This window comes from Ornithodoros turicata, chromosome 3 (genome assembly GCF_037126465.1).
Source record: "Ornithodoros turicata isolate Travis chromosome 3, ASM3712646v1, whole genome shotgun sequence".
Taxonomy (NCBI): Eukaryota; Metazoa; Arthropoda; class Arachnida; order Ixodida; family Argasidae; genus Ornithodoros; species Ornithodoros turicata.
The window spans coordinates 70308880-70331217 of NC_088203.1; the positions used below are offsets into that span (position 1 = coordinate 70308880).

The following is a 22338-nucleotide window of genomic DNA, read 5'->3' on the forward strand; positions in this document are numbered from 1 at the left end:
GGGATATCGCACCACCCGTGGCCCGGGAGGATGTAGAGAAAGGAGGAGGACAGGGCTCTTAGGCTGGGCGGTTGGACGAAGACGAGGAGCACGAGAGGAAATAAAGGTGTTTGCAGTTTGGCAAAGGTCATCAGAACTGTCGTCAGGAATTCTTGGGTCCGATTCGAAACACCATCAGTACCTGTCATCCTGCCTATGCCTCACTTTGAAATCGTCAACTCTCTTCTCCCCCCCCCCCTTTTTTTTCCGTTTTGCTATAGTCGTGACGTATGCCCACTTGAGTGCGGCCAACAACGGTAAACTACTTCCACATCGCCTCAGTTTTTAGAGTGTAGGAAAAAAAGTTGCTACGAAATGACCACCCGATTTCGCTGAGTTTGATAAAGAAAAAAACCCGAAGATATTGAATTCGTCACCTGACGAATTCTGCAACTCCCACAAACGAAATTGAATGAATTGAATGAAAGGAGAAAGAAAACTGAAAAGATGAAAAGGTAAAACTAGAAAGACATCACCCCTCCCTGACATCGAACTGTACGTGCACATGCGTAGCTACATCCCCTAGAAGTGAACTCAACTGCAATAAACTAACAGGAACGGGGAACTCGACGACACATGCCTAGAATGCGGTCCTAAAATACAGATTCCATATATCATTTCTCACTATGAAGTTGACAAGCGCTGATAACGCCGCGTCTCTCTTCTTGGGTTCCCATACACCCAGCACCTTGACTATATCGAAGGTTCCATTGTCCAAGCGGTTTTGAGCAGACTTCAATGTTGCTCATTGGATGCATATCTTGTGCACTGCATAACGATGTGTTTCGTGTTTTCCACAGATGCACACACTGGACAGTTTGCTGAACCAGCGCTGCCGACTTTATAGAGAAACTGCTGACCCTACGGAACGTTAAGGCGAAACCGATGCAAAAGGGTTTGTATAGGTCGTGGTATGCTTCCGGAACACGGAATTTCAGCTCCGGGTCAATCTGATGAAGCAAGGATGACCGTCTGTAGACTTATAACCATCGCCTTCTCCATATGTCTTCTGTTAGCAATTTTAACATGTGTTTCACATCTGACCTGGAATATGGCACCGGGTGTTCCGTTGACGATAGGTGCGCCTTATCTGCTATCTCATCTGCAGCTTCATTACCCCGTATGCCAACATGACCAGGAATCCACTGAAGCAGTATGTCGTGGCCAGTATCTACTGCTTTCTTGTATGCGATGAGAATGTCCCGTACTATTGGCGCCATACAGCCACTTCTCAAGGATGATGTTATGGCTTGGAGACCGGCCTTTGAATCGCAATATATGACCCATTGCGCGGGCACCTGGCGTGCGGTCACATACTGCATTGCCAGCTGCATGGCTATCAATTCCGCTGTTGTCTACGATGTTCTGTGGGAAAGCCTTGCCATTCCTGCTCTACTGTGCTGTGGTACAACAAACGCTGATGAAGACCTAGACGTTGACGTCGACCCTACTGTGAAAATTGCGGTCCTAGCACAATGGTTCTCCATCAGAGACACACAGTCGTTTCAGTACTGTTTCAGCACTGGAGGTGAGAGTGAAGCTTTTTGGTGATATACACCAGGAACAGCCAGCGCGATACGAGGAAGTAAAGTGTCCGCGGAGGATCGACCGCCCTTAATTTCAACTGTGCTTTTGGTAAAGCACTCCGATATGGAGCGATCACGTTGATGAATTCCGAATTTCGACGTGCCACCTTCCTTGCAAGGGGGTGTATGTGATGCAGCGTGCATATAGACTAACCGCACTGTTTCCTGCGTCCCCAGTACATCTAATGGAAGTTCGCTGGCTTCTACTGTAGTTAGGACATTTGAAGTTGCAAAAGGTACACCGAGGCAGACTTTTAAGCTTTTTGATAATATGCTTTGCAGCGTCCTCTCTGACGTGTCGCTTATTCCATGCAGTACGGGCAAATGGTAGGCCATCATCTGCCGAATGAGTGTATGGCGAGGAGAGACGCTGCCGACATTGCCGGGATCCGCTGATGTTGATAGGTGCGTCAGTTCTTTCCTTGAGATGTTTAATGTGCGCAGCCCACGAGAGCTGTGAGTCGATGCCCAGGCGCTGCACAGGCGATGCCCAGGCGCTGATAAGACACTCTGCTTATTGGTTGGTCGTCAAGCTTCAGTTGAAAAGTCTTCATTTTCTTTCGACTGAAGGGAAGAAATACGGTTTTCTCGACTGATATGTCCATGCCCATCTCCGTTAAGAAGGAGGCCGTACAATCTAACGTATTTGGAAGGCGCTGCCATAATGCGGGCATTTGCACGCCAGAGCACCATAAGCATATGTCGTCCGCGTACATACTAATGTGCACGTTCTTCGGCAACCGTTGCGGTAGGTTCGCCATGACCACGTTGAACAGCAGAGGACTCAACACGCCGCCCTGTGACACCCCGCTTGAGAGGTCATGACTGTCACTATTCCCATCTTCGGTCTGCATATACACTGACATCCCTTCAAGGTATTCTGCGACCCACCGTAGGGACGAAAAATGATGAAAGATGAAAGTCACTGAAAAGATGAAAATGAAAAAATGAAAAAAGATGAAAATCACTTTCTTAAGCAATTTGAGGCTTTGTTTGTATCTGTCCCTTCTATGTTATTCCAGTCTCAGAACATCAGTTTCTCTCTTGCTCACCGTAAGGACCGACCTTGTATTCCTAGGCTATACAGATCACGTAGGACGTGGCTGTAACTGACCGTGTCATACGCCCTTTTTATGTCTAAAAATGCTGCTGCTGTGGTGCGACCTTGCGCGCGTTCATGTTCTACGAAGATCACGAGGTCTAATACGCCGTCCATAGTGCGCCTGGCTTTACGGAAACCAGACACGTATTCTGGAAGAAGATTTCGTCATTAGTTAGATTTCGTTATTAGTTCACCACTTTTTCGCACTTCTTCGCACTTTTCCCCATGAATTTCCGCCTTTCCCGCTTTTTCCGCCTCCCTCAACGAGCTAGACTCCCGTCCCCTCTCCCTCACAAAATTGCTTGGCCCCTGGCCGCATCCAGCTCAACAATGCTCTGTCCTCAAGATTCTATTCGCCTTTTTGGACGCCACAGGACTTCGATCCTCACTGTAACGGGACCCATTCCTCCAGCAATGGGGTAGAGTATTGCCCCCGGCGATGAAACTCCCCACCCATCATCCTGAAATAAAGTTGTTGTTGTTCCCATGGACTTGCTTAGATAAGGTGCGATGCTAAAGGTAGCTTCTGCTCCCTTGCTGTGTGTGCCTGGCATATGCCGCATGCTTGTACCACTTCTTGTATTTCTGCACTCATTCCTGGCCAGTATACACGATCTCTTGCTCGACGAAGGCATCACTCGATGCCGATGTCAGATGTATGGAGCTTCTGTTTCATTTCTGTGCGCATTTCTTTTGGAACCACTAGTCTCTAGCCTCAGTATATTAGACCATCCTGTATGCTCATTTCTTCGCGAAACGCGATGTATGGTAGTGCTTCTGTTGGAACGTTTGTCTTATCTTCGGGCCATCCTGCTGTGATAGTTTTCGCTAGTACCTGGAATGTAGGATCACTAGCCGTGGTCTTCCGTGCCTCCTCTAGTGTTGCTCGCATTAGTGATGTGCTCGTGATCACATTTATGGTGGGAGCTTCCTCTGTGTCACCTATGTGCTTCAGTTATGCTCGTGAGATGGTGTCTGCAATGACGGTATCTTTTCCATGTCGATAGACATTCAGACAGATGCAAAGGCTGCTAACGCTTCACCACAACGCTTCCTTTAACCGCGGCTCGCTGCTTGCCTCTGAGTTGTTACGCTGAATTGTGCAATGGCAGGCAACATCACGACTCCACTCCGGGGATCGGACGCTGCAGCGCGTCTCCCTTTTCTATTCACACTTTCTCATGCATTCCACAAAGGTTGGACGCGCGCACGCAGAATACAGAAGAGTTCTCTTCTCTTGGTTTGTGGTGCCTGTGTAAGGTACGGCAATGCCGAAAACAACGGCTTCACGACTGAGGCAGGTTGCAGCTGAGTTCAAAGGCACATTCAAGACGGACGGATCCGTCTTGTTTTGCCTGGCATGCGAGAAAGTGTAAACGCTGACAGACGTTTTCTCGTTCATCAGCAGTTGAAGGAGCGAAGCACCAGGAGGCCAGTCAATGAAAGTCAGGTTGCAGGCAGCCACTTATGGACCAGAGTGCACCTTCTACGTCAAAATGTTCTGATTTTGCGGTGTACCTTTGTATTCTGTGCCGCAAATATTCCCTTTTGGAAGTTGGAAAATGCTTAGCTACGGGTTTTTCTTCAGAAGTACACAGGCCGGCAAGTCTCTCACGGGTCGACAATATGAAAAGGCTACTTGCATCGTTGCTATCCGGCTACCCTAAAACATCCTTGAGAATCTGGAGTCACGGAAAGTGTGGATATCCATAGACGAAACAAGAGACGCTTCAGGACGCTGTGTAGCCTCTGGTGTCGCCGGACCACTTGGGCTGGACACATGTGAAAAGAGCTACCTACTGACAGTCGAGGAGCTGCGAAAGGTCAATCATTCGACAGTGACACAGCTCTTCGTAGACTGTGTTCAGATGCTCGACTAGTATGTGGATGCAAATGATGCGCTTTATTTTGTTTTTGTTTTTTTGTTACAGACGCAGCTCCTTACACGGTGAAGGATGGTGCCTCTCTTCGCATTATGTACCCAAAAATTGTTCACGCCACCAGAGCAGCTCACGCGCTACACAGGGTTGCAGAGCAAGTTCGTGGCCGTTTCCAAAATGTTGATGACCTCATTCCGAACACGAAGAAAGTGCTTGCAAAGAGCGCATGCGCGTGCAGCTCTTTAAGGATTTCGCGCCAGATGTGGCTTGGTCTCCTCAGCCTGTGCCGACAAGATGAGGCACGTAGATCGAAGCAGCAAAATATTATGCTGCAAATTTTGAAGTGCGCAAGTGCGGAAATCGTGCTTCAAGTGGTCAGCAAGCTCAAAAAAGAAGACGCCGCAAGCATTCGTTCGGCGCAGCGACTCCTTGAAGACGTTATGTAGCGTGAAAAATGGCTTAGCAGCTATTGAAGCTAATTTCTCGTTCCTTCTGGCTTTCATCACAAAGTTGGAGTCTGCAAACTTGACTCTCTTTCAGGCTTTGGACATCGTTCAGGACGTGCATGATTCGTTACAAAAGGCTCGAGGTGCGTGTGCATCTGTTGTTAAAGCAAAGCTTGAAGCCGTGCTTGACAAAAATAAGGGGCCGAATGTGTTTCAGTCCGTGGGCGCCATTCTTGAAGGCAAAGAACAAGACTCTGAAGCTCTGTCTGCATATAGATCAGATGAACTACCCCATTCCAAGTTCGCAAGGATAACGTCTTGCGATGTAGACCACACATTTTCTCTATACAACACTGTATTGTCCCACAACAGGATGTCTTTCAAATTTGAAAACTTAAAAATGGCTTTGATTCCGTACGGTAATGTCGTATAGTTCAGAGTTGGCTTCAATAAAAAATGTACGTTTGACATTCTATGAACCGTTTGCGTTCATTATTTTGCTGCACAAAGAGTTTCATGCTATATAATAGGCTTTTGTGCCATACTCTTGGCATCACGTTTCATGAAGCGAGAATTTTGCTGTGCATATTTTGAGCATATTTCACCGGGTTCCCCCCCCCCCAATATTTACATGCATAGTTTGGAAGATTTTCGTGCCTTTCTTCCGCAGGTGTATTGGTGAAACCTTTGCAGGGCAAACTTTATTGCCAGCATCTCCTTTTCGATCTGTGGATCTGTATGTGTGCATCTGTAGAAAACACGGAACACATCGTCATGCACTGCACAAAATATGCATCCCAAAGAGCAACATTGAAGTCTGCTCTAAACCGCTTGGACAATAGAACTTTCTATATAGTCTGGGTGCTGGGTGTATGGGAACCCAAGAAGAGAGAAAACGGCGTTATCAGCGCTTATAAACTTCATAGTGAGCAGTGATAAGATATGGAATCTGTATTTTAGGACCGCATTCTAGGCATGTGTCGTCGAGTTCCCCGTTCCTGTTAGTTTCTTGCAATTCATTTCACTTCTAGGGGATGTATCTACGTATGTGCACGTACAGTTCGGTGTCAGGGAGGGGTGATTTCTTTCTATTTTTACCTTTTCATCTTTTCAGTTTTCTTTCTCCTTTGAATCAATTCATTTCACCTCATTTGTGGGAGTAGCAGAATTCGTCAGGGGACGAATTCAATATCTTCGGGGTTTTTTCTTAATCAAACTCAAACTCGATCTGTGCATATTTGGTTTCTGTTTGGCTGACAGCTCTGCTCGCAAGTTCTAAGGGGTGTCCTTCCTGTAGCAGGACAGCACCTAGCCCGTACTTACTAGCATCACACTGTACCGTCAGTTCATTTGTGCTGTCATAGCTAGTAGGCAAGCACGGGAGCTTTGGTGGGAACTTTTCACCTTTTGGAATGTTGCTTCCTGTTCATTTCCCCATGTCCATGGCGTGTCTTTTATGGTCAGTCCCCGCAGTGGTTCTAGTTCTTGTAGTTCAGTACTTGAAAGGCGTGGTAGATAGCGCTATAGATAGTTAACCATGCCGCAGAATCGTTGCAATTGCCTTCATTTTTTCGGCATCAACAACCAGACCTTCATTTGTGCTTGTGTCCCAGGAATACTGTTCCAGTCTTGTTAAGCTCTCACTTCTGTTGGTTCAACTTTATGCCCTTTTGCTGGCATCGGTTTAATAGCTCCTGAACCTTCAAATGGTGGTCACTTTGGGCTTGTTCTTGTGTGGGCCCTATCCGTACACTAAAATATCGTCGGCCACAAAAATTGTGCCGGGCTATCATGCAGTGTCATTTGGAGACGCTTTTGGAAGATCTCGCTGCTGAGTTTTAGGCCAAATGGTAGCCGGAGCCATCTTTTTCTCCCAAATGGAGTTTGAAAAGTTGTCAGTTTGCTTGACTGTTCAGTATGCGACGGCAGTATAAATTCCTGAGGTCAAACTTTGAGAAAAGTTTTGCCTTTGCTAAGTTTGGTAAGAGGACATCAAGCCTGGCCAAATGGCGGACCTCTCTTTGTAATGCCTTGTTTAGTGCCTGTAGGTCTATGCAGAATAGAATAGAAATATAAAGAAAAAAATGGAAACGTAGGTCGCACTGGTGCGACCAGCTGTTCCAGGACGCTTGACGTGTCTATGACGTGACGTCTATGCAGACCCGCATCTCGCCTGATTTCTTTTCTGCGATGACCATTTTATTTACACATGGGATTGGTTCATCCGCAGAGGTGATCGCACCATGACTTTCAAGTTTATCAGGGAGTTGTTTGACTTCTGCTTTCATGTTCACAGGCACTCTACTTGTAGTGCATAGTTGTGGTTGTATGGTTGGGTCTGCAGTCAGATGCACCTTGCCAGGTAGCTGCCCAAGCTTTTCATCGAACACATCCTTGTACCTGCCGAAGATAGTTTCTTCGTTGACTTACGACACAACACAACAGCATGGTTGAATGGAAGAAGATCCATTTTTTCTGAGGCGTCTTTTCCGAGCAACGGTGTGTATTCTGCTTTGGCGACATCAAATTCAACGAAGTGTCTAGTTTCCTGTTGCTTCACGTTCTTCAACCACAACTCGCAACTCCCTAGTGATGTGACCGTGCTCATGTTTCATGCTTTCAGAGTTGTTGAGATTAGTTCCAGGTTTCTTCCTTTCACAAACCTTGCAGGGATCACATTCAAGGTAGCTCCACTGCATACCTCAAAGTGGATGGTGCACCTGTCTTCCAGGAGCATGGTTGGAAATATTCTCTTCTTGTCATTGTTTTACACATTCAGTATTTCTTCTTCATTGCCGACCGGGCTGTCATCATCTTCTACATTGTGGATCTTGTACTGCTTGCACACCCTTGCAAAATGGTTCCTCATTCCACATTTCGCACAAGTCTTATTCCACGCTGGCCATTCGCTTCTTTGCCTTTTGTGCTGTCTTCCACGCCGACGCCGTGCAAGCCGACGTCCCGTTTGGCTGACCTTTCCCCCGTTTCCCTTTCGTCTAATAAATATATCCCCCCCCCCTGTCTTCCACAATAGCGACAGTTATGTGTGCTTCCTTTGTCCTCGCTTTAGGGCGTTTCCCTCTGTTCCTAACTGCGTTAATGGCATCTTTGCTTTGTTTCATGGGAGTGTTTTCTTGAAAGGTCTTCACTTGAATTGCCGCCGACTCGTGGGCAAGACATATCCTTACTACGTTATCGAGAGTTGGATCTTCGTGCTACTAGTAATGAGGTACTATGTAAACAAGGGGCGGGGTCGAGGAGTAAATCAAAAGGTGACACATGTAAACTTCCAAGAAACCTTGCTGCTTTCACGGGGCTCTCATTGCTCAGTCCTGGATCAGTTCCCCGTAGAAAACGGCTTTTCTGAGCCTCAATAACTGATTCCCTTGATTGCTGCCAGCGACCGCAGACCATGTGATCATCGCATGTGCCACTTATAGGAGGGAGCGTCACTTGTTGGCAAACGACTTCGCGCGGATTGACACCCGACCCCTTGACCTCAGTCTCATTTTGGGACCATGGGACACACGAAAGCAGATGTCCGTCTTGCGACCCTTCATCCTGCAAACTACCGGCCTGATCGACTCTCTCTAAAACCCTGTCAGCGTCGTCAGCATCATCCTCATCACCATCCTCTCATTTTTCTCCAATAGCAATGGGGTAGCATTCTGCTCAATGAGCGGAAGTCATCCCCATATCATCGTCATCATGTATTTCTCTCTCTCTCTCTCTCTCTCCCTTGATTGCTTTTCATCGCTTCCTATACGTGTTACGGTAGATGCCAGGCTGTCTTCGGTGAAGCACATAGCGAGCTTGGAAGCCAAGGTCCACCGGTGGATTGCTGTGATCAGGCATCTGGCAGGCATGAAGTGGGGCAGTGCCATGCCGTCGCTTTTGACCGTCCACCGAGGTTTGGTTCGCGGGTCACTTGCATACAGCTTGCCTGCGTTGAATGGCCTTCCACCTTCCTCAGTCCATAAGCTTCAGTGCCTCCTGGCACGCAGTCTCCGATTGTGCTTGGGAGTCCCTCGGACGGCGGAGACCCATATGGTCATTGCTGAGGCTAAGGAAGCCCCGCTTAAAGTGCTTCGCTACGGGAAGACGTGTCGGCAATACCTCCGCCTTCTAGCTCACCATCGGCGGCATCCGCTAGTTAGGAAACTCCGGAGACGCAAGCACAGCAGCGTACACCCATGTGTCTCTCAACTGAAGACTAGCATACCTGACTTTGTGGTCGCACCCGCAGCTCCCAGCACTCCTCTTTGGACTTTTCCGATGCCCTGCATCTCCCTGTCGGTGCCTGGGCTAACAGGGAACAAAGGCAACGGCTCTGCATGCGTGACGAAGCAGCTCACTCTCGATGTGATGAGCTCGTGTTATGATACTTCCACCGCAGTTTTCACGGACGGCTCAACCACGAAGAGAAGTTCGTCATCTGCCTTTGTCATTCCCTCCGAGTCAATTTCAGATGGCCATCATCTCACACATAAAACATCGTCAACATGCGCTGAGCTTTATGCTATTCTGTTCGCCTTGCGGAAGATTACTGACAGCCCCGTTCGCTCTTGGGTTGCTTTTATGTATTCCAGATCTGCGCTGCAGTGTGTGGCAACTATGGGACTTCGCGGCTTCCTCAGTCCTATGGTCATCGAAATTCTACAACTATATAAGAAAGCAAGCGCACAGGGCCTTCTTCCAGTGGATCCCGGGTCATGCGGGCATCAGCGTAAACGAGGACGCGGATCGAACAGCCGCAGCGCGCCCCAGTACACACGGCGTGTCCCTATTATCTTGTCTCGGGGGGATCGCCGTTACCTCGTCTCAAGCCTCACTGTCCCTATGATGCAGTCTCAATGGCAATGTGACATCCCCACCCACTCTCTACTTTACTCCGTTGACTCCACATTGTCCCTTACTCTCCCCCGCCGAATGCCGCGTTCCTTTACCACAGTCTTCCACCGCATGAGACTTAATGTGGCTTTTACACCGGCTTTCAAACACCTCCTCGGTGTCGGCGCGTCCAGCCTCTGTTCCACGTGTGGTGTGCGCGGTGACCTCCATCACGTCCTCCTGGTCTGCGGACAGTATGATCGCGAGCGCGCCCTCATGGAAACTGCTATCCAACGCGTCGATCAACGCCAGTTCGACTTAGCCAGAATTCTCCTGCCATGGTCGGACCCCTCACATCTGATGTAAGACCTACGAGATGTTGCCGAGTTCCTCTCCAGCACTGGACTAATGGACGAACTCTAATAGGACACCTTTCCACCATCATCATCACTTTATCATCCCTTCCACAACCGCAATGGGGCAGTGTACCGCCATAACGGCGGAGAATGACCCACCACATCATCATCCCATTTATGTGTGTGTGTGTGTGCGCGCCTTGATTGCCCTGACTCTGAGGCACTACTCACTGGCTTGGTGGCAAGTGGGCTTGTGTTTGATAGCGCGGTTTGGAATGAAGGGAGCAAGGAGCATCTCTCTACGAACTCATGAAGGAGGATATCAACATAACCCGTCGAAGCACTGCATTTCATATTGCTTTCAGTAAGTACACTAGGACACCGCTCAGGGAAGCTGCGGCCATGCGTATTGGGAAAGCATGCTGAAGTTACCTCAGGCAGTGCTTCCCGAACTGGACGTCATGGTCAGAGACCACCTTGTGAGAGAGGCAGCGGCAGGGTCCAGTGAAGACACTCCAGAAATTTTGCACAGGTTTGGGGGGTCGCACCTTTTACATGTTTTGATGGATAGCAGCGTGTGGGAAACACTGACCTCATGTGTACGAATTCTTGTTGTTATTTACAACCAGGTACCCAAGTTCAAGTAATCTGGAAAAACTTTAGCTCTCTGGCGGGAAATTGCTAATTAATCTGAGTGTATTTTGTGGAAACAGGTTGTAACTGCCTCTCTACCCACCCTTCTTACTTCCCCTAGCAAAAGCAAATATTTATTCTTAACACACTAATTGCTTCGAGTGTGCCCAGGCTTCTGAAATGCAGCTACCTGGTGCATATGCTGTGCCATGTCGACAAGGACATAAATCAGATTGCTTTACTTTACTTTTGAAAGTGGCCCTTCAGTGCTTCATGTGACTGCAAGAATGGTATCCCCCAAACAATCCCCCAAACAATAGGCAACAAGAACGATTTCTGCAATGTAATGAGCTTTGTGAAACAACAACTTTATTTGAAAGGTGATTAGGAGGGAGCTTCATCCTCAGGGGCACTACTCTAACAATTGCTTGTGGTAATGGAATAATGAGCATTGTAAACAACTTACTTGGCAGTATATTTATTTATTCATCACACGTTAAAGACCCGAGTGAGGTGTTACATATAATTGAGGGGCATGTAATTATACAAGACCGATCACCAAAAGGCCTTGCTTCATGCTACAAAGCAACTGTTGGCATTCTGTGACTGTTGTCGAGTTTGCCACACTAGGTGTTGGACAATAATGTACGCTAGATATGCTACTGTATCAAAAGTACGATTATATATACAATACACTCAACATGTGGTGGGGGCATGCGAAACTAATAAACACATACTTACATTTCAAACTTTCGTGGAAAAACGCAGTCCAGGTCTGTCGGATTTATCAGATTCGATACAAAGCCAGTAAGCACGGTGTGGAATTACTGTCTCATCTTTCGAAAGCAGAGGTTCAGCCACCACGACCCTCCGTCATCTCAATGCTCCAGAGCGGCATAGCCTATAGTAAGAAGCAAGACGGGTTACATAAAGCATAGCTCGGTTTATGAAACTGAGGGTTCTTTGGGATGTATAAGAAAGCATACGCGTCACAACAGCTACGAATCTCACTGGGGCACTGTATATGAACTTGCGTGCACGAGAGTGATCGGATGCACTTACATGGTTTTCAGTACATAGACTTGGAACTAAAATATAAATGTACTAACCTTGTTAAAACTACTTTTCCGTCAGGCCCGCACGAGAGCACACTTGGTTTCTTTAGACGACTTTCGCTGAGGCGAGTGACTGCCGTTGCGGTTCGTTGCTTCGCAGCAGATCAAGAACAGTACGGCGGATAGGCCAAGCGTTCAGAACATGGCGAACAACAAGCTCGAAAATCTTTGCGACCACTACAAATACACTTTATATACATTAATATACACTAATACTAATATACACTAATACTACACTAATACTACTACACTAATACACTAATAATACTTTTCCGCAAGAGAGGGGTATACTGTATCGAGTAGACTAAAATCAGTCGCAAGAGGATGTAGAGGAGGTGGTGTTCCTCTACATGAGTCCTGACCGGCGATGATGGAATGTCCCAGCGGGCAGATGGACGTGGCCTCACGCTAGGACGGTGCCGGTAGAACTGCCGTGCCAGCGCCGTAGCGCGTGGCAGCAGAGGCACGTCTTCGTCATCGCACACGGGCCGCCACATCACTCCCCCCCTCAGACGCGGAGCGGTGTAGAGCTGGCGGTTGAGATTCCGCGTCGATACAGGAAGAGGAGGAAGACGGGCGACACGCAGTACAGGGACGGCTGGTCTTGCGTCTTGTGATGAGTGGGCAGAAGTGGCGGGCTGAACGGTGCGGACAAGAGCTGGCCGGGAGGGTTCCAGGGGCGGGCCAAAGCGGAGAGCATGCATGTAGGCCGAAGTGATAAGAGAGTGGGGCGACAGAACCGCGACCGGTTCGTGAGCGTTGAGCTCGTAGTGTTGTCACCACGGAGAGTGCCGGGGAGGACCATCGTGAAGCACGTGGAGACCGGGAGTAAAACTCACTGTGGCCTCCGTGCGTGACCCCGGTGGAACGTTGGTCCCGGTGCCCCTTGACCGCAATTGGATGGACTGGACTGCCACTATGTTGCACAAAAGCCAGGTGGGAAGGAAGGAAGGAAGGAAGGTGCGAGGCGGGCAGGGTTCCTTGACCGCTGGCGTAGCAGATGCGGGTGGCGTGGTCGACAGCGGCGTACCGCGACCGGTACAGGAGCGTGATGCTCGGGAAGGTGCCGCTGGTGGTAGCCCGAGGAGTGCCATCGTGAAGCGTGTGGCGACGTGACGCAGAGTGCGAGACCATGGCGACGTGATCTGGGTAGATGGGTAAGGTGGGTAGGACCATGGTGTGGCGCGGTCGGGCGTTGCGATGAGTGGAGACGCGGTGAATTGACGTCGTCGCCTAGCTGTTCCTCGGTAGAACGTTGCACCGCACCTTCGGAGGTGGGCTTGCAGTAATTTGGGATGGTGCTTGGCCGAATTATGTCGAACATGGTGTTCCTTGTTCGGGTCACCAAATGTAGAGGAGGTGGTGTTCCTCTACATGAGTCCTGACCGGCGATGATGGAATGTCCCAGCGGGCAGATGGACGTGGCCTCACGCTAGGACGGTGCCGGTAGAACTGCCGTGCCAGCGCCGTAGCGCGTGGCAGCAGAGGCACGTCTTCGTCATCACACACGGGCCGCCACAAGGCGATTAGGTCGCATAGCGCCGAGATACGCTTAGCGCCATCTCTCAGCAGAAACATCGGCGGGTACCTATGACAAAAGACGAACGGCACACCAGTCTTTGTAGCCCACCATAGCCATGTTTACAGAATGCAGACGACAGAACAAAGCTCAATACGTGGAGCACGTGCGGAGCACTCGGCTTCCAGACAATAACTTTATTTTGAGATGGCGAATCGGGAGTTTCATCTTCTGGGGCGATACTCTACCCCTGTGCTGGTTGTGTTGCGGGGAATGAAATAATAAGCCCCTTCATAATAAGGATCGAAGTCCTATGGTGTCGAAAACGATCAACAGAGCTTTGAGGGCAGACCGTTGGTGGGCTGGATTTGGCCAGGGACCAAACAATTTTGATACAGAGAGGGGGCGATAGTCCAGGTGATTAAGAGACCAGGAGAGTGACGTTCGGGAAGGTTGGTAGTGTGGGCAATGAGGAAGAATGTGCTCTAGATCTTCGAGCATCACAGTGACAGCATCTGGGAGAGTCAACTTGTCTCGAGCGGTAACGCCACTGAGCTGTGAAAGCCACATTGTGTCGCATTCGATGAATTAATGCAGCATCTTGACGTTTCGTGTTATGCATAAAGTGAGCGTTCGATCAACTCTTCTCAGCATAGATGGGGGAGAATGTCAGTTGTCCATCGGTAGTACGCCAGGGGTGTCACGAGCCGTCGAAGAATGGAACTCTTAGACGTCAATGGGTGGTTTGAAACTTCCTGTCAAAATGACGTAAGGGAAGTTGCAATATCACGTGGATTTACGCTTCCGGTCCTAACTACTGCTAGAGTCGCATAGCGACAGCGTTTTTTAACGTAAAAATGCGAGGACGTTACTGCACTAATTCTGCGGAAAACGTGCATAAAATGTATAGCGTACCCTTGGATCCTGCGCCTTTGAAAAAATGTCATAAGTGTAAAAGAAAACTGAACTATAATGTGCAGGCCGTTGTCACAAAATGCAGTGCTATGTATTTACCATGTTAAATTGTGGGTGGCTGTGACAACATTATAAACTCATAATGTGGAAATAATGTAATTAAAATCACAACTTTCTCTCAAGCTAAAAGGGAACGACTACATGCGTATGATCCCTACGGTGCAGAAAATCGCTGTATAAAATACTGCCTGTACATTTCGTAGCATCACATCTGGAATGTCGCTTGTTATCTTTGTTATCTCAAACGTCAAATGGACCGCGTTGTAACAGACCATTTCGCACAGCAAAAGATCGAGATTTCAAAGCACGTGCAAAGCGAAACCGAAACATGATAGTAACGAAAATCTCCAACCAACGTACAGGACGGGGATACCCGACGTTTCGGAGCCACTTCGGCTCCTTCCTCAGGGGTGACTGTAGTGGCCGTAGGCAACAGCGTTCTTGCCGTGGTTCGAATTTCGTGGTTCGTTGGATTGTTTTTCAGTCACGTGACGGAGGCCGCTGACGTATACGCTGGGTAACGCTCCGACAGATCGGTTAAGGTTTCCAGGTGTGGATTGTATATGCCAGGACTCTACAAACATTCTTTTGATCTGATTACACTCAAGGTCGATGATGCAGGCGTTTGGAAAGTCGTTAGGATGGTCTCGAACTTGGCAGTGTTCAGCGAGAGCGCTTCGTTCGATGTCCGTCCGTACATCATTCTTATGTTGCCGTAGCCTTTCGGGGAAGTTCTTTGTCTCGCCGATATATGATGCGCTGCATTTGGTGCATGGAATTTTACAGACTACACCTTGTGCTTTTTCTTTCGGTGGGCGATCTTTCGGTCACGGTATATAGTGTCCGATAGTTGAGACGGGTTTGTGAGACGCACGTATTCATTCCTTCGCTAGTATACGTGCCAGAGACTCGCTGATTCCCTTCACATATGGCCTGGTGATTCGTCTAGTCTGACAGGGCTGGTCGTCAGTTGGACGTGGTCGGCTTCGGAGACTGCGAGCTTGACGACGGGCGACTCTCTGAACAAAGCTACTTGTGTATCCGTTCTTTTTTAAATTGGAAGTGATTGCTGCTGCTTCTTTTTTCTTGTCTTTCTCCGACAAACAAATCTCCGCTCTCGAAAGAAGGGACGAAACCACAGAAGCCTTGTGACACGTAGGGTGATTGGAATCAAACCTTAGATATCGTCCCGTATGAGTTGGCTTCCTGTACACGGTGAACAATTCCTTCTCTCTTTACGAGTACATCGAGAAAAGGCAAAACGTTGTCCTTCTCGAGTTCCACGGTAAACTGGATGGATGGCTCGATGCGGTTTAGGCGTGCCAAAAACTCGTCAACATCGGAATTCTTCAAAATACAGAAGCAATCGTCTACGTACCGTAAGAATGTTTTCGATTTAATATCGGGGGATTTTAAATCGAGGGGGCGAAGGAAGGAATACGTGTGTCTCACAAACCCGTCTCAACAATCGGACACTATATACCGCGGCCGAAAGATCGCCCACCGAAAGAAAAAGCACAAGGTGTAGTCTATAAAATTCCATGCACCAAATGCAGCGCATCATATATCGGCGAGACAAAGAACTTCCCTGAAAGGCTACGGCAACATAAGAATGATGTACGGAAGTCGGACATCGAACGAAGCGTTCTCGCTGAACACTGTTAAGTTCGAGACCATCCTATCGACTTTCAAAACGCCTGCATCATCGACCTTGAGTGTAATCAGATCAAAAGAATGTTTGTAGAGTCCTGGCATATACAGTCCACACCTGGAAACCTTAACCGATCTGTCGGAGCGTTACCCAGCGTATACGTCAGCGGCCTCCGTCACGTGACTGAAAAACAATCCGACGAATCACGAAATTCGAACCACTGCAAGAACACTGCTGCCGTGCGGCCCCTACAGTAGCCCCTGAGGAAGGAGCCGAACCGGCTTCGAAACGTCGGGTATCCCCGTCCTGTACCTTGGTTGGAGATTTTCGTTACTATCATAGTTCTCACCCAACCAGACACACTTGTGTCGAATATGTTAACTTTCAAACCGAAACATGCACGAAGTGTCACGGGATCTAAACTTTGCCAAGTGCGTGCGAAGTTTTTGTTAAAGTAATGTACTTTTTTTTTTGGGGGGGGGGGGGGGGGCAGGCCTTCCCAGGCGAACTCATCTTGGCTGTCCTTTCAACCAGCGTTGATAAACTTTTGCTTCGGACCGGAAGTTTGAAGTCCTAGCATTCGTAGCGCTACTTCTCAACCTGGAAGCCGCCCATTGAAAGAGTGCAGAGCCCTTCTCTGTCACCTAGCAGGAGTTGGGGGTACCCGCGCTAATTTCCCTTCGCACTCTTTCTTTCGTTTCCCATTCCCTTGGGGCTTGCCCTCGTCGTTGGCTAGTTATCCGGTGACGTCACAGCTTACGGGATGCGCTTCTACGGAGGGTTCACTTGGTTCATGCTTTCTTTCAGTCTGCCTTCGTATAGAGTGTGGAGGCGTTGGGTTCCCTCGTTTCGCACAATCAGATTCAACTAAAGCAAACACAGCCGAGTAGTTCGTTTGCAACGTAATCAGGCGCCTTCCACCAGATATGATATCCAGGAGACACCACAAAGCAGAACATTTTGAGCTTATGTGAGAGTTCCGTTGTGGAACCGTCTTGGCAATATAGCACTCAAATAGCTCATAATAATAAGAGGGAACTAACGTGAGATTTGGTTGGGAAGCGTTCTCATTCACCGTGTCCCCACATGGAAGATTGTTGCACTCTTGTACAGCGACTGGGCGCGATGCAATGTGGCACAGGACACCCTGACTGCAGGTCACTTCCCGGAACTGTTGCCCGCCACCACAACTTTCTGAGCACTGAGGACAGGAGATAGTGAGAATAGCGTCAACAATTTCACCTGGTCTCACGTCACTATGCATTCACTAACAAGTTACATTAGACGAGCAAGACCGACACTCATTTTGCCATATCACAAATGAATTAATCTAAAGGAACAAAAAAAATGAAAAAGAACAGGAACAATTAAGGCCAGCGCAGAAGTTTTAATCCGTAGGAAAAACTTTTAGCAATGCTGTTCGTATTCTCATAAATCCTGATACATTTTAATCCTTTTCACATAACTTATTTTAGTTTTCATATGGCCAAACTCTATTTTATATTCAGACAACAGTCGTCATGCGACACGTGTCAGCGAGTGCCCCATGATGTGAAAATTTTCTTCACCGTCGAAATGTTGCTTCCCTTAAGGCAATTTAAGGTGGGTTATTGGAGCTTCCAAAAGAGGAGAACGAGTCAAGTACTACATGAAGATATTCTTCAGTGTTCTCTTTCTTTAATTTCCTTTCTTCTTTATACCTTCTTCGAATGGACCATGCAGAAGCACACAACGTTGTGCGTCGTCTCTCACTGATGCAAACACCGTATGTACCCTCACTGGCTGTGAAAACTAAAAAGCGCATCTAGCATGAGATGGTACCTTGTAGCGTGCAATTTCTATTCAAGTACGTCTCCAGAGTGCAACTTGCAATTTTAGTGTAACTTGCTGTGATAAGTCACTATCAACGTTCTTATCTCCACAATTTCAATGTGGAGGTGAGGTCGCGTTTTTCCAAGCTGCGTGTTCGAGGATGCGATAATATCGGTAGTTTTACCTGTGACCAGTTTCCGACGAGCCACACTCCACACTCAACTGAGTTGCAGACTCTTGTATCTGAGGGCCGAGTGTTTGGATCACAGGCATCGTGAGAGCATGTTACTTCCCTCGTTTGGTTGCCACAAGGGTCGCTGGAACAATCCTGTGGTACAAAAGAATGCAAGAAGTCAAGTTGTAAGCATTTCTCTATGAGGACGCCATAGGCTTGAAACATGCATGAAACATGCTTTATTGAACTCCATGCTAGAAATGTAAAGAGCCTCTCAAACTACACGATTTAATATTGTTGCGCTATACTTCAAGCATCATACAGTAAGGAAAACGAACTTGCAAGCTTCCTGAAGTGTAGCGCAAATAATATTAGATGACGCATTGCCAACTAGCCCACACCAGAGCTCTGCTTTCAAATTAACCTTGGTCTTTTTGTTTTCGTTGTTGGTAGAGAATGCTTTCTCCTGAAAATGGTGTCCCTACTCCTCCCAATACGCTACTATGTTGCTCTTCTGGACTCAAAACCTAACCATTAGCGGTACAATCCTGACATAAACATTACGTTACGTCGCTGGAGTCGTACGCTTGGGAAATTTGTATCCTGCAGTAGCGCTGCAGCGACAGAGCCGGCGTGACCTTGCGGCCGATATGTGATTCAGGCTGCCAGGTCATTTCACGTGAGATGATGTATAAAGGGGGGGGGGTCCGCACGGACCCCCCCCCCCCAACAGTTTGGTTTCCAAACATTACTATGCAATCCTGTGCTATCGGAAGGCCATTTTCAGAAACCCTACTGAAAAATATTGAACTGGTCTCGATTTACGCGTGGTCAAAGTTTCCGAGAAACATGAAAACCTTACTGCGAAAGAAGGAGTCGAGAGGACAGCCATCTCCGTCTGGGCACAGAATTAGATAATCCGGACAATGTGACAAAACTTTCTCGAGTTTCTAGTTCTTTCCTACAGCTCATTGGTCAACACTTCAAAGAAGCCCAAGTCGCGACACTATTAAGGGCAACCTCCATGGAGCGAATGTACAGCGAAAAAGCTGCGAACTTCACTCAGCGTCGGACGCCCTGCGCGAGGCGTCAAAAATGTGAGCGTCCGCCGCCGATCTGCCCATGCCAGATATTTTCGCTCAGCGTCAGCGATTCCGGAAGCGTCAACTGCAGATGAACCAATCAAAGTGCTCTTCCGCTATACGAATCTACGCCAGACCGTCTGCACGTGGTCGTCTGCTCTCGTGAATCATCGTCATCGTCCTCTTCTTGCAACTGGATGCTGTCGTCTGCTCGCTGTTTCGCCAACTGCATCGTTAGAACGTGAGGCATTCTCTGCCAAGAAACATGTTTTCCTTTCGCAGTAGTGAATATGCCTTTCGGTACGTTACTGGTCGCATCTTTTCAGACAGTTGTTGGATTTAGTTGCAAAATTTGTGACATTAAATGCACTTTTTCGAGCAACTGGTTTCACTAAGCTTTCACCTTATACCCTGGCAACAGTGACATCACAGCATGACTTCCCGACGCCGTCCGCTGGTTTTTCGCTCCATGGAGCTGGTGCCGGCGAACAACTGGCGGCGGAACGCGCGTGGCAGTCTGCCGCGCGAACTTCGTTGCAAAAATTCGCTCCATGGAGGTTGCCCTTTAGACATTTGCGATTTAAAAAAAAATTAAGAATACGTTATGTGAAACCGGGAAGGTACTAAAATTCAATCGCAGTTATGACAACGCGTATAGGAAAAACACGTATTTTGAAAAACGTCCCTCGAAACAGATTCTGGGATATTAGAATCTAAATGTGACAGTTTATCCCTCGCCCTGCTGTGTCCATTGCGCATAGGCTTCGACTGAATGTCTTAGATAGCGCTCGGTGGTGGTGGTGGTGATTGTGAAACGTCACGATTGATGCCCTGGGGAATATTTGTCCTTTGTCGACATATAAAGGAACTGTGCCGACAGATGTCTGCACAAACTGTGCAAGTGTGCTTCCCCCAACTGCGGCCAATGTGGAGTCATAGAAGACATCGTAAACGATTGTTCGAAATATGCCGGCAGTCGCGTGGCCCTAGAAGTGAATGTGGCTCGTCTGGGTGCCTGCTCGCCCTTTCGACGCTGCGAAAACTTTAGGTCCTTGGCCAGCACACCACCAAGCGGTCGCATTGCAGGCTCTGCTTCGGTTTCTTGAGCCAACCAAGTTGAAATGTGCTGTGTAACTTTTTACTTCTATTCGTTAGGACTTTGTGATTGTGATCGACAACCGTGACACTATTGTTGTGTCTACTAGCGCAGCGCCGCTGCCAGCTCTGCCAGCGAATGGCTAATTTCCGTCTACGAGGCCAGCGTCCTGGTTTGGTAGACAACCTGTTGCCGCAGCGCCGCCGCTCCCGCTGAGCAGCACCGGCAGCAGGTCAGGAGATGCTGAGGGCGCTGCTGCTTTGTGTGTGACGTCACCGTAGCAGAAAACACACAACAAACGTGCGTAGTTTACGCAGTTTCAGCATTGCGTCCACTTCGACCATAGAGCTGATCGCAGTCTCAAAAGGACGTCCGACAGTAAAATAAATAGATTGTACTGTGCCTGATTACAATAGGGACCCAGACAACCGTTTCCTTGGAGGATTAGACCTAGAATGAACGTTTATTGAGCTCGCGCATCGCGCCTCCTCTTTGTCGCTCACATAGATCAGTGTCTGTAGAAGGGGCTACACGACTGCAAAATGCTATGTATGTTTCAAGCGATAAAGTAAGACATCCTAAAGTCACTTCGAGTTTGGAGAGCATTAAAGCGTGGAATACTTTCGGCAAAGCTGACCTGTACACGATTAGGGTAAAGATCTTCAGACTTCCTTTCTATTTCGGTTTTTACAATTCATACAGATATCAAGCAATCTCTGTCCATCGTAGAAGCTTCTGAAATTAGGAGCAGCTTCAATCGTTTCTGAAACAACGCCCGCCGATAGCACGAAGCCATTTTCCCCAGCGAACAGGGAAGCCCGTCTAGTAAGCAAGCAGCTGCTGCCTTTAGCAGTGCCCCCAGCCGGTGCCGCCCTCGCTGTTTTAGTAGCCACGACGTTGCGACTCACACAATGGTCGTGTGGCGGCCCGTGGACGGCGACGGCGACGCTCCTCTGCTGCCGCGCGCTACTGAGCCTGGCAGCCAGTTCTACCGGCACCGTCCTAGCATGACGCCACGTCCATCTGCCCGCTGGGACATTCCATCATCGCCGGTCAGGAGTCATGTAGAGGAACACGACCTCCTCTACATTTGGTGACCCGAACAACGAACACCATGTTCGGCGTAATTCGGCCATTCATCATCAAGGAGACAAGACAACCTTCGTGGTGCTAGAACTAACCAGAGCTGATTTAATGATATATGATCGGGCCGAAGGCTCTGCAGCTCGCGCCAGGTCAAGAAGAAGTCGTGGTGACGATGGCGACGGGCCGCTACAGTTGCCCCCCACCCCACCCCCCAGAAATGGGCGAAGACCATGAGTGATGGTGACAGAGGTTAGGCGCCCATGACACCCTCAGAGGTTAAGTGACTGCTCTGGAGCGCGAGTGTTTGGGGCGCTTACCGTTAAGTGGTTACGCTCGTACTCTTCACGCACATGCTTTTGGAGGGTGCACGAAAAGGGCGTATCATGCTCCGTCACGTGACATCTTCCCTCCTATCCAGGAAAGCGAAGAAAGAGAACGCGGGACGTGGGGCAGCAACAGAGTAGAGAGAGTAGAAAGAAAGAGAACGGGAGAAGCGGCATCACAGAGAGCGTTTCAAGCGTCCAAGTGCCGTTTAATAGCTGCTCTAGGAGCACGAAACTCGGAGTGCTCGAGAAGGAGTAACGCGCCCATTGTTTGACTTTCTGCTCTGACTCATTCCAGCTCAACCGCCCGAACTCGATGGCACGACCATCAGGGATTTCGACGAAATTTTTTTGTGGGTTTCCACTTCACGTGCACAAGACAAATGCAAAATATTGCGGTTCCAAAGCTAACCGCTTCTCCGCTAGGTGTCATCAAACTTCCGCACAATGCGCAAAACCTCGCTCCTATTGCGCGGCCCTTGCGTGCCAACTCTTCAACGGATCGGGAAAATTTTAAAGGTACTGTAAAGCAGCAGAGGTGGAATTTAATTTAGCGTGGCTGTTCGATAGTCCAAGCCATCAGTATGAAAACGGCGCAAATTTCCTTCCAATCGGCGGTGCAGTTAATTAGA

The 22338-nt window shown here is 48.5% G+C and overlaps 1 protein-coding gene across 3 annotated transcripts in view; it reads right to left on the reverse strand.

The window, feature by feature from the left end:
• LOC135388585 (A disintegrin and metalloproteinase with thrombospondin motifs 7-like) overlaps positions 1 to 22338 on the reverse strand; it is a 143678-nt gene that overhangs the window by 25162 nt on the left and 96178 nt on the right. For all 3 annotated transcript variants that reach the window (XM_064618210.1, XM_064618211.1, XM_064618212.1), the window contains 2 exons: positions 18129 to 18272; positions 17176 to 17333 (listed from right to left, as the gene is read on the reverse strand). In XM_064618210.1, the coding sequence (XP_064474280.1) occupies positions 17176 to 17333; positions 18129 to 18272 (302 nt within the window). The remainder of the gene's footprint in view (positions 1 to 17175; positions 17334 to 18128; positions 18273 to 22338) is intronic.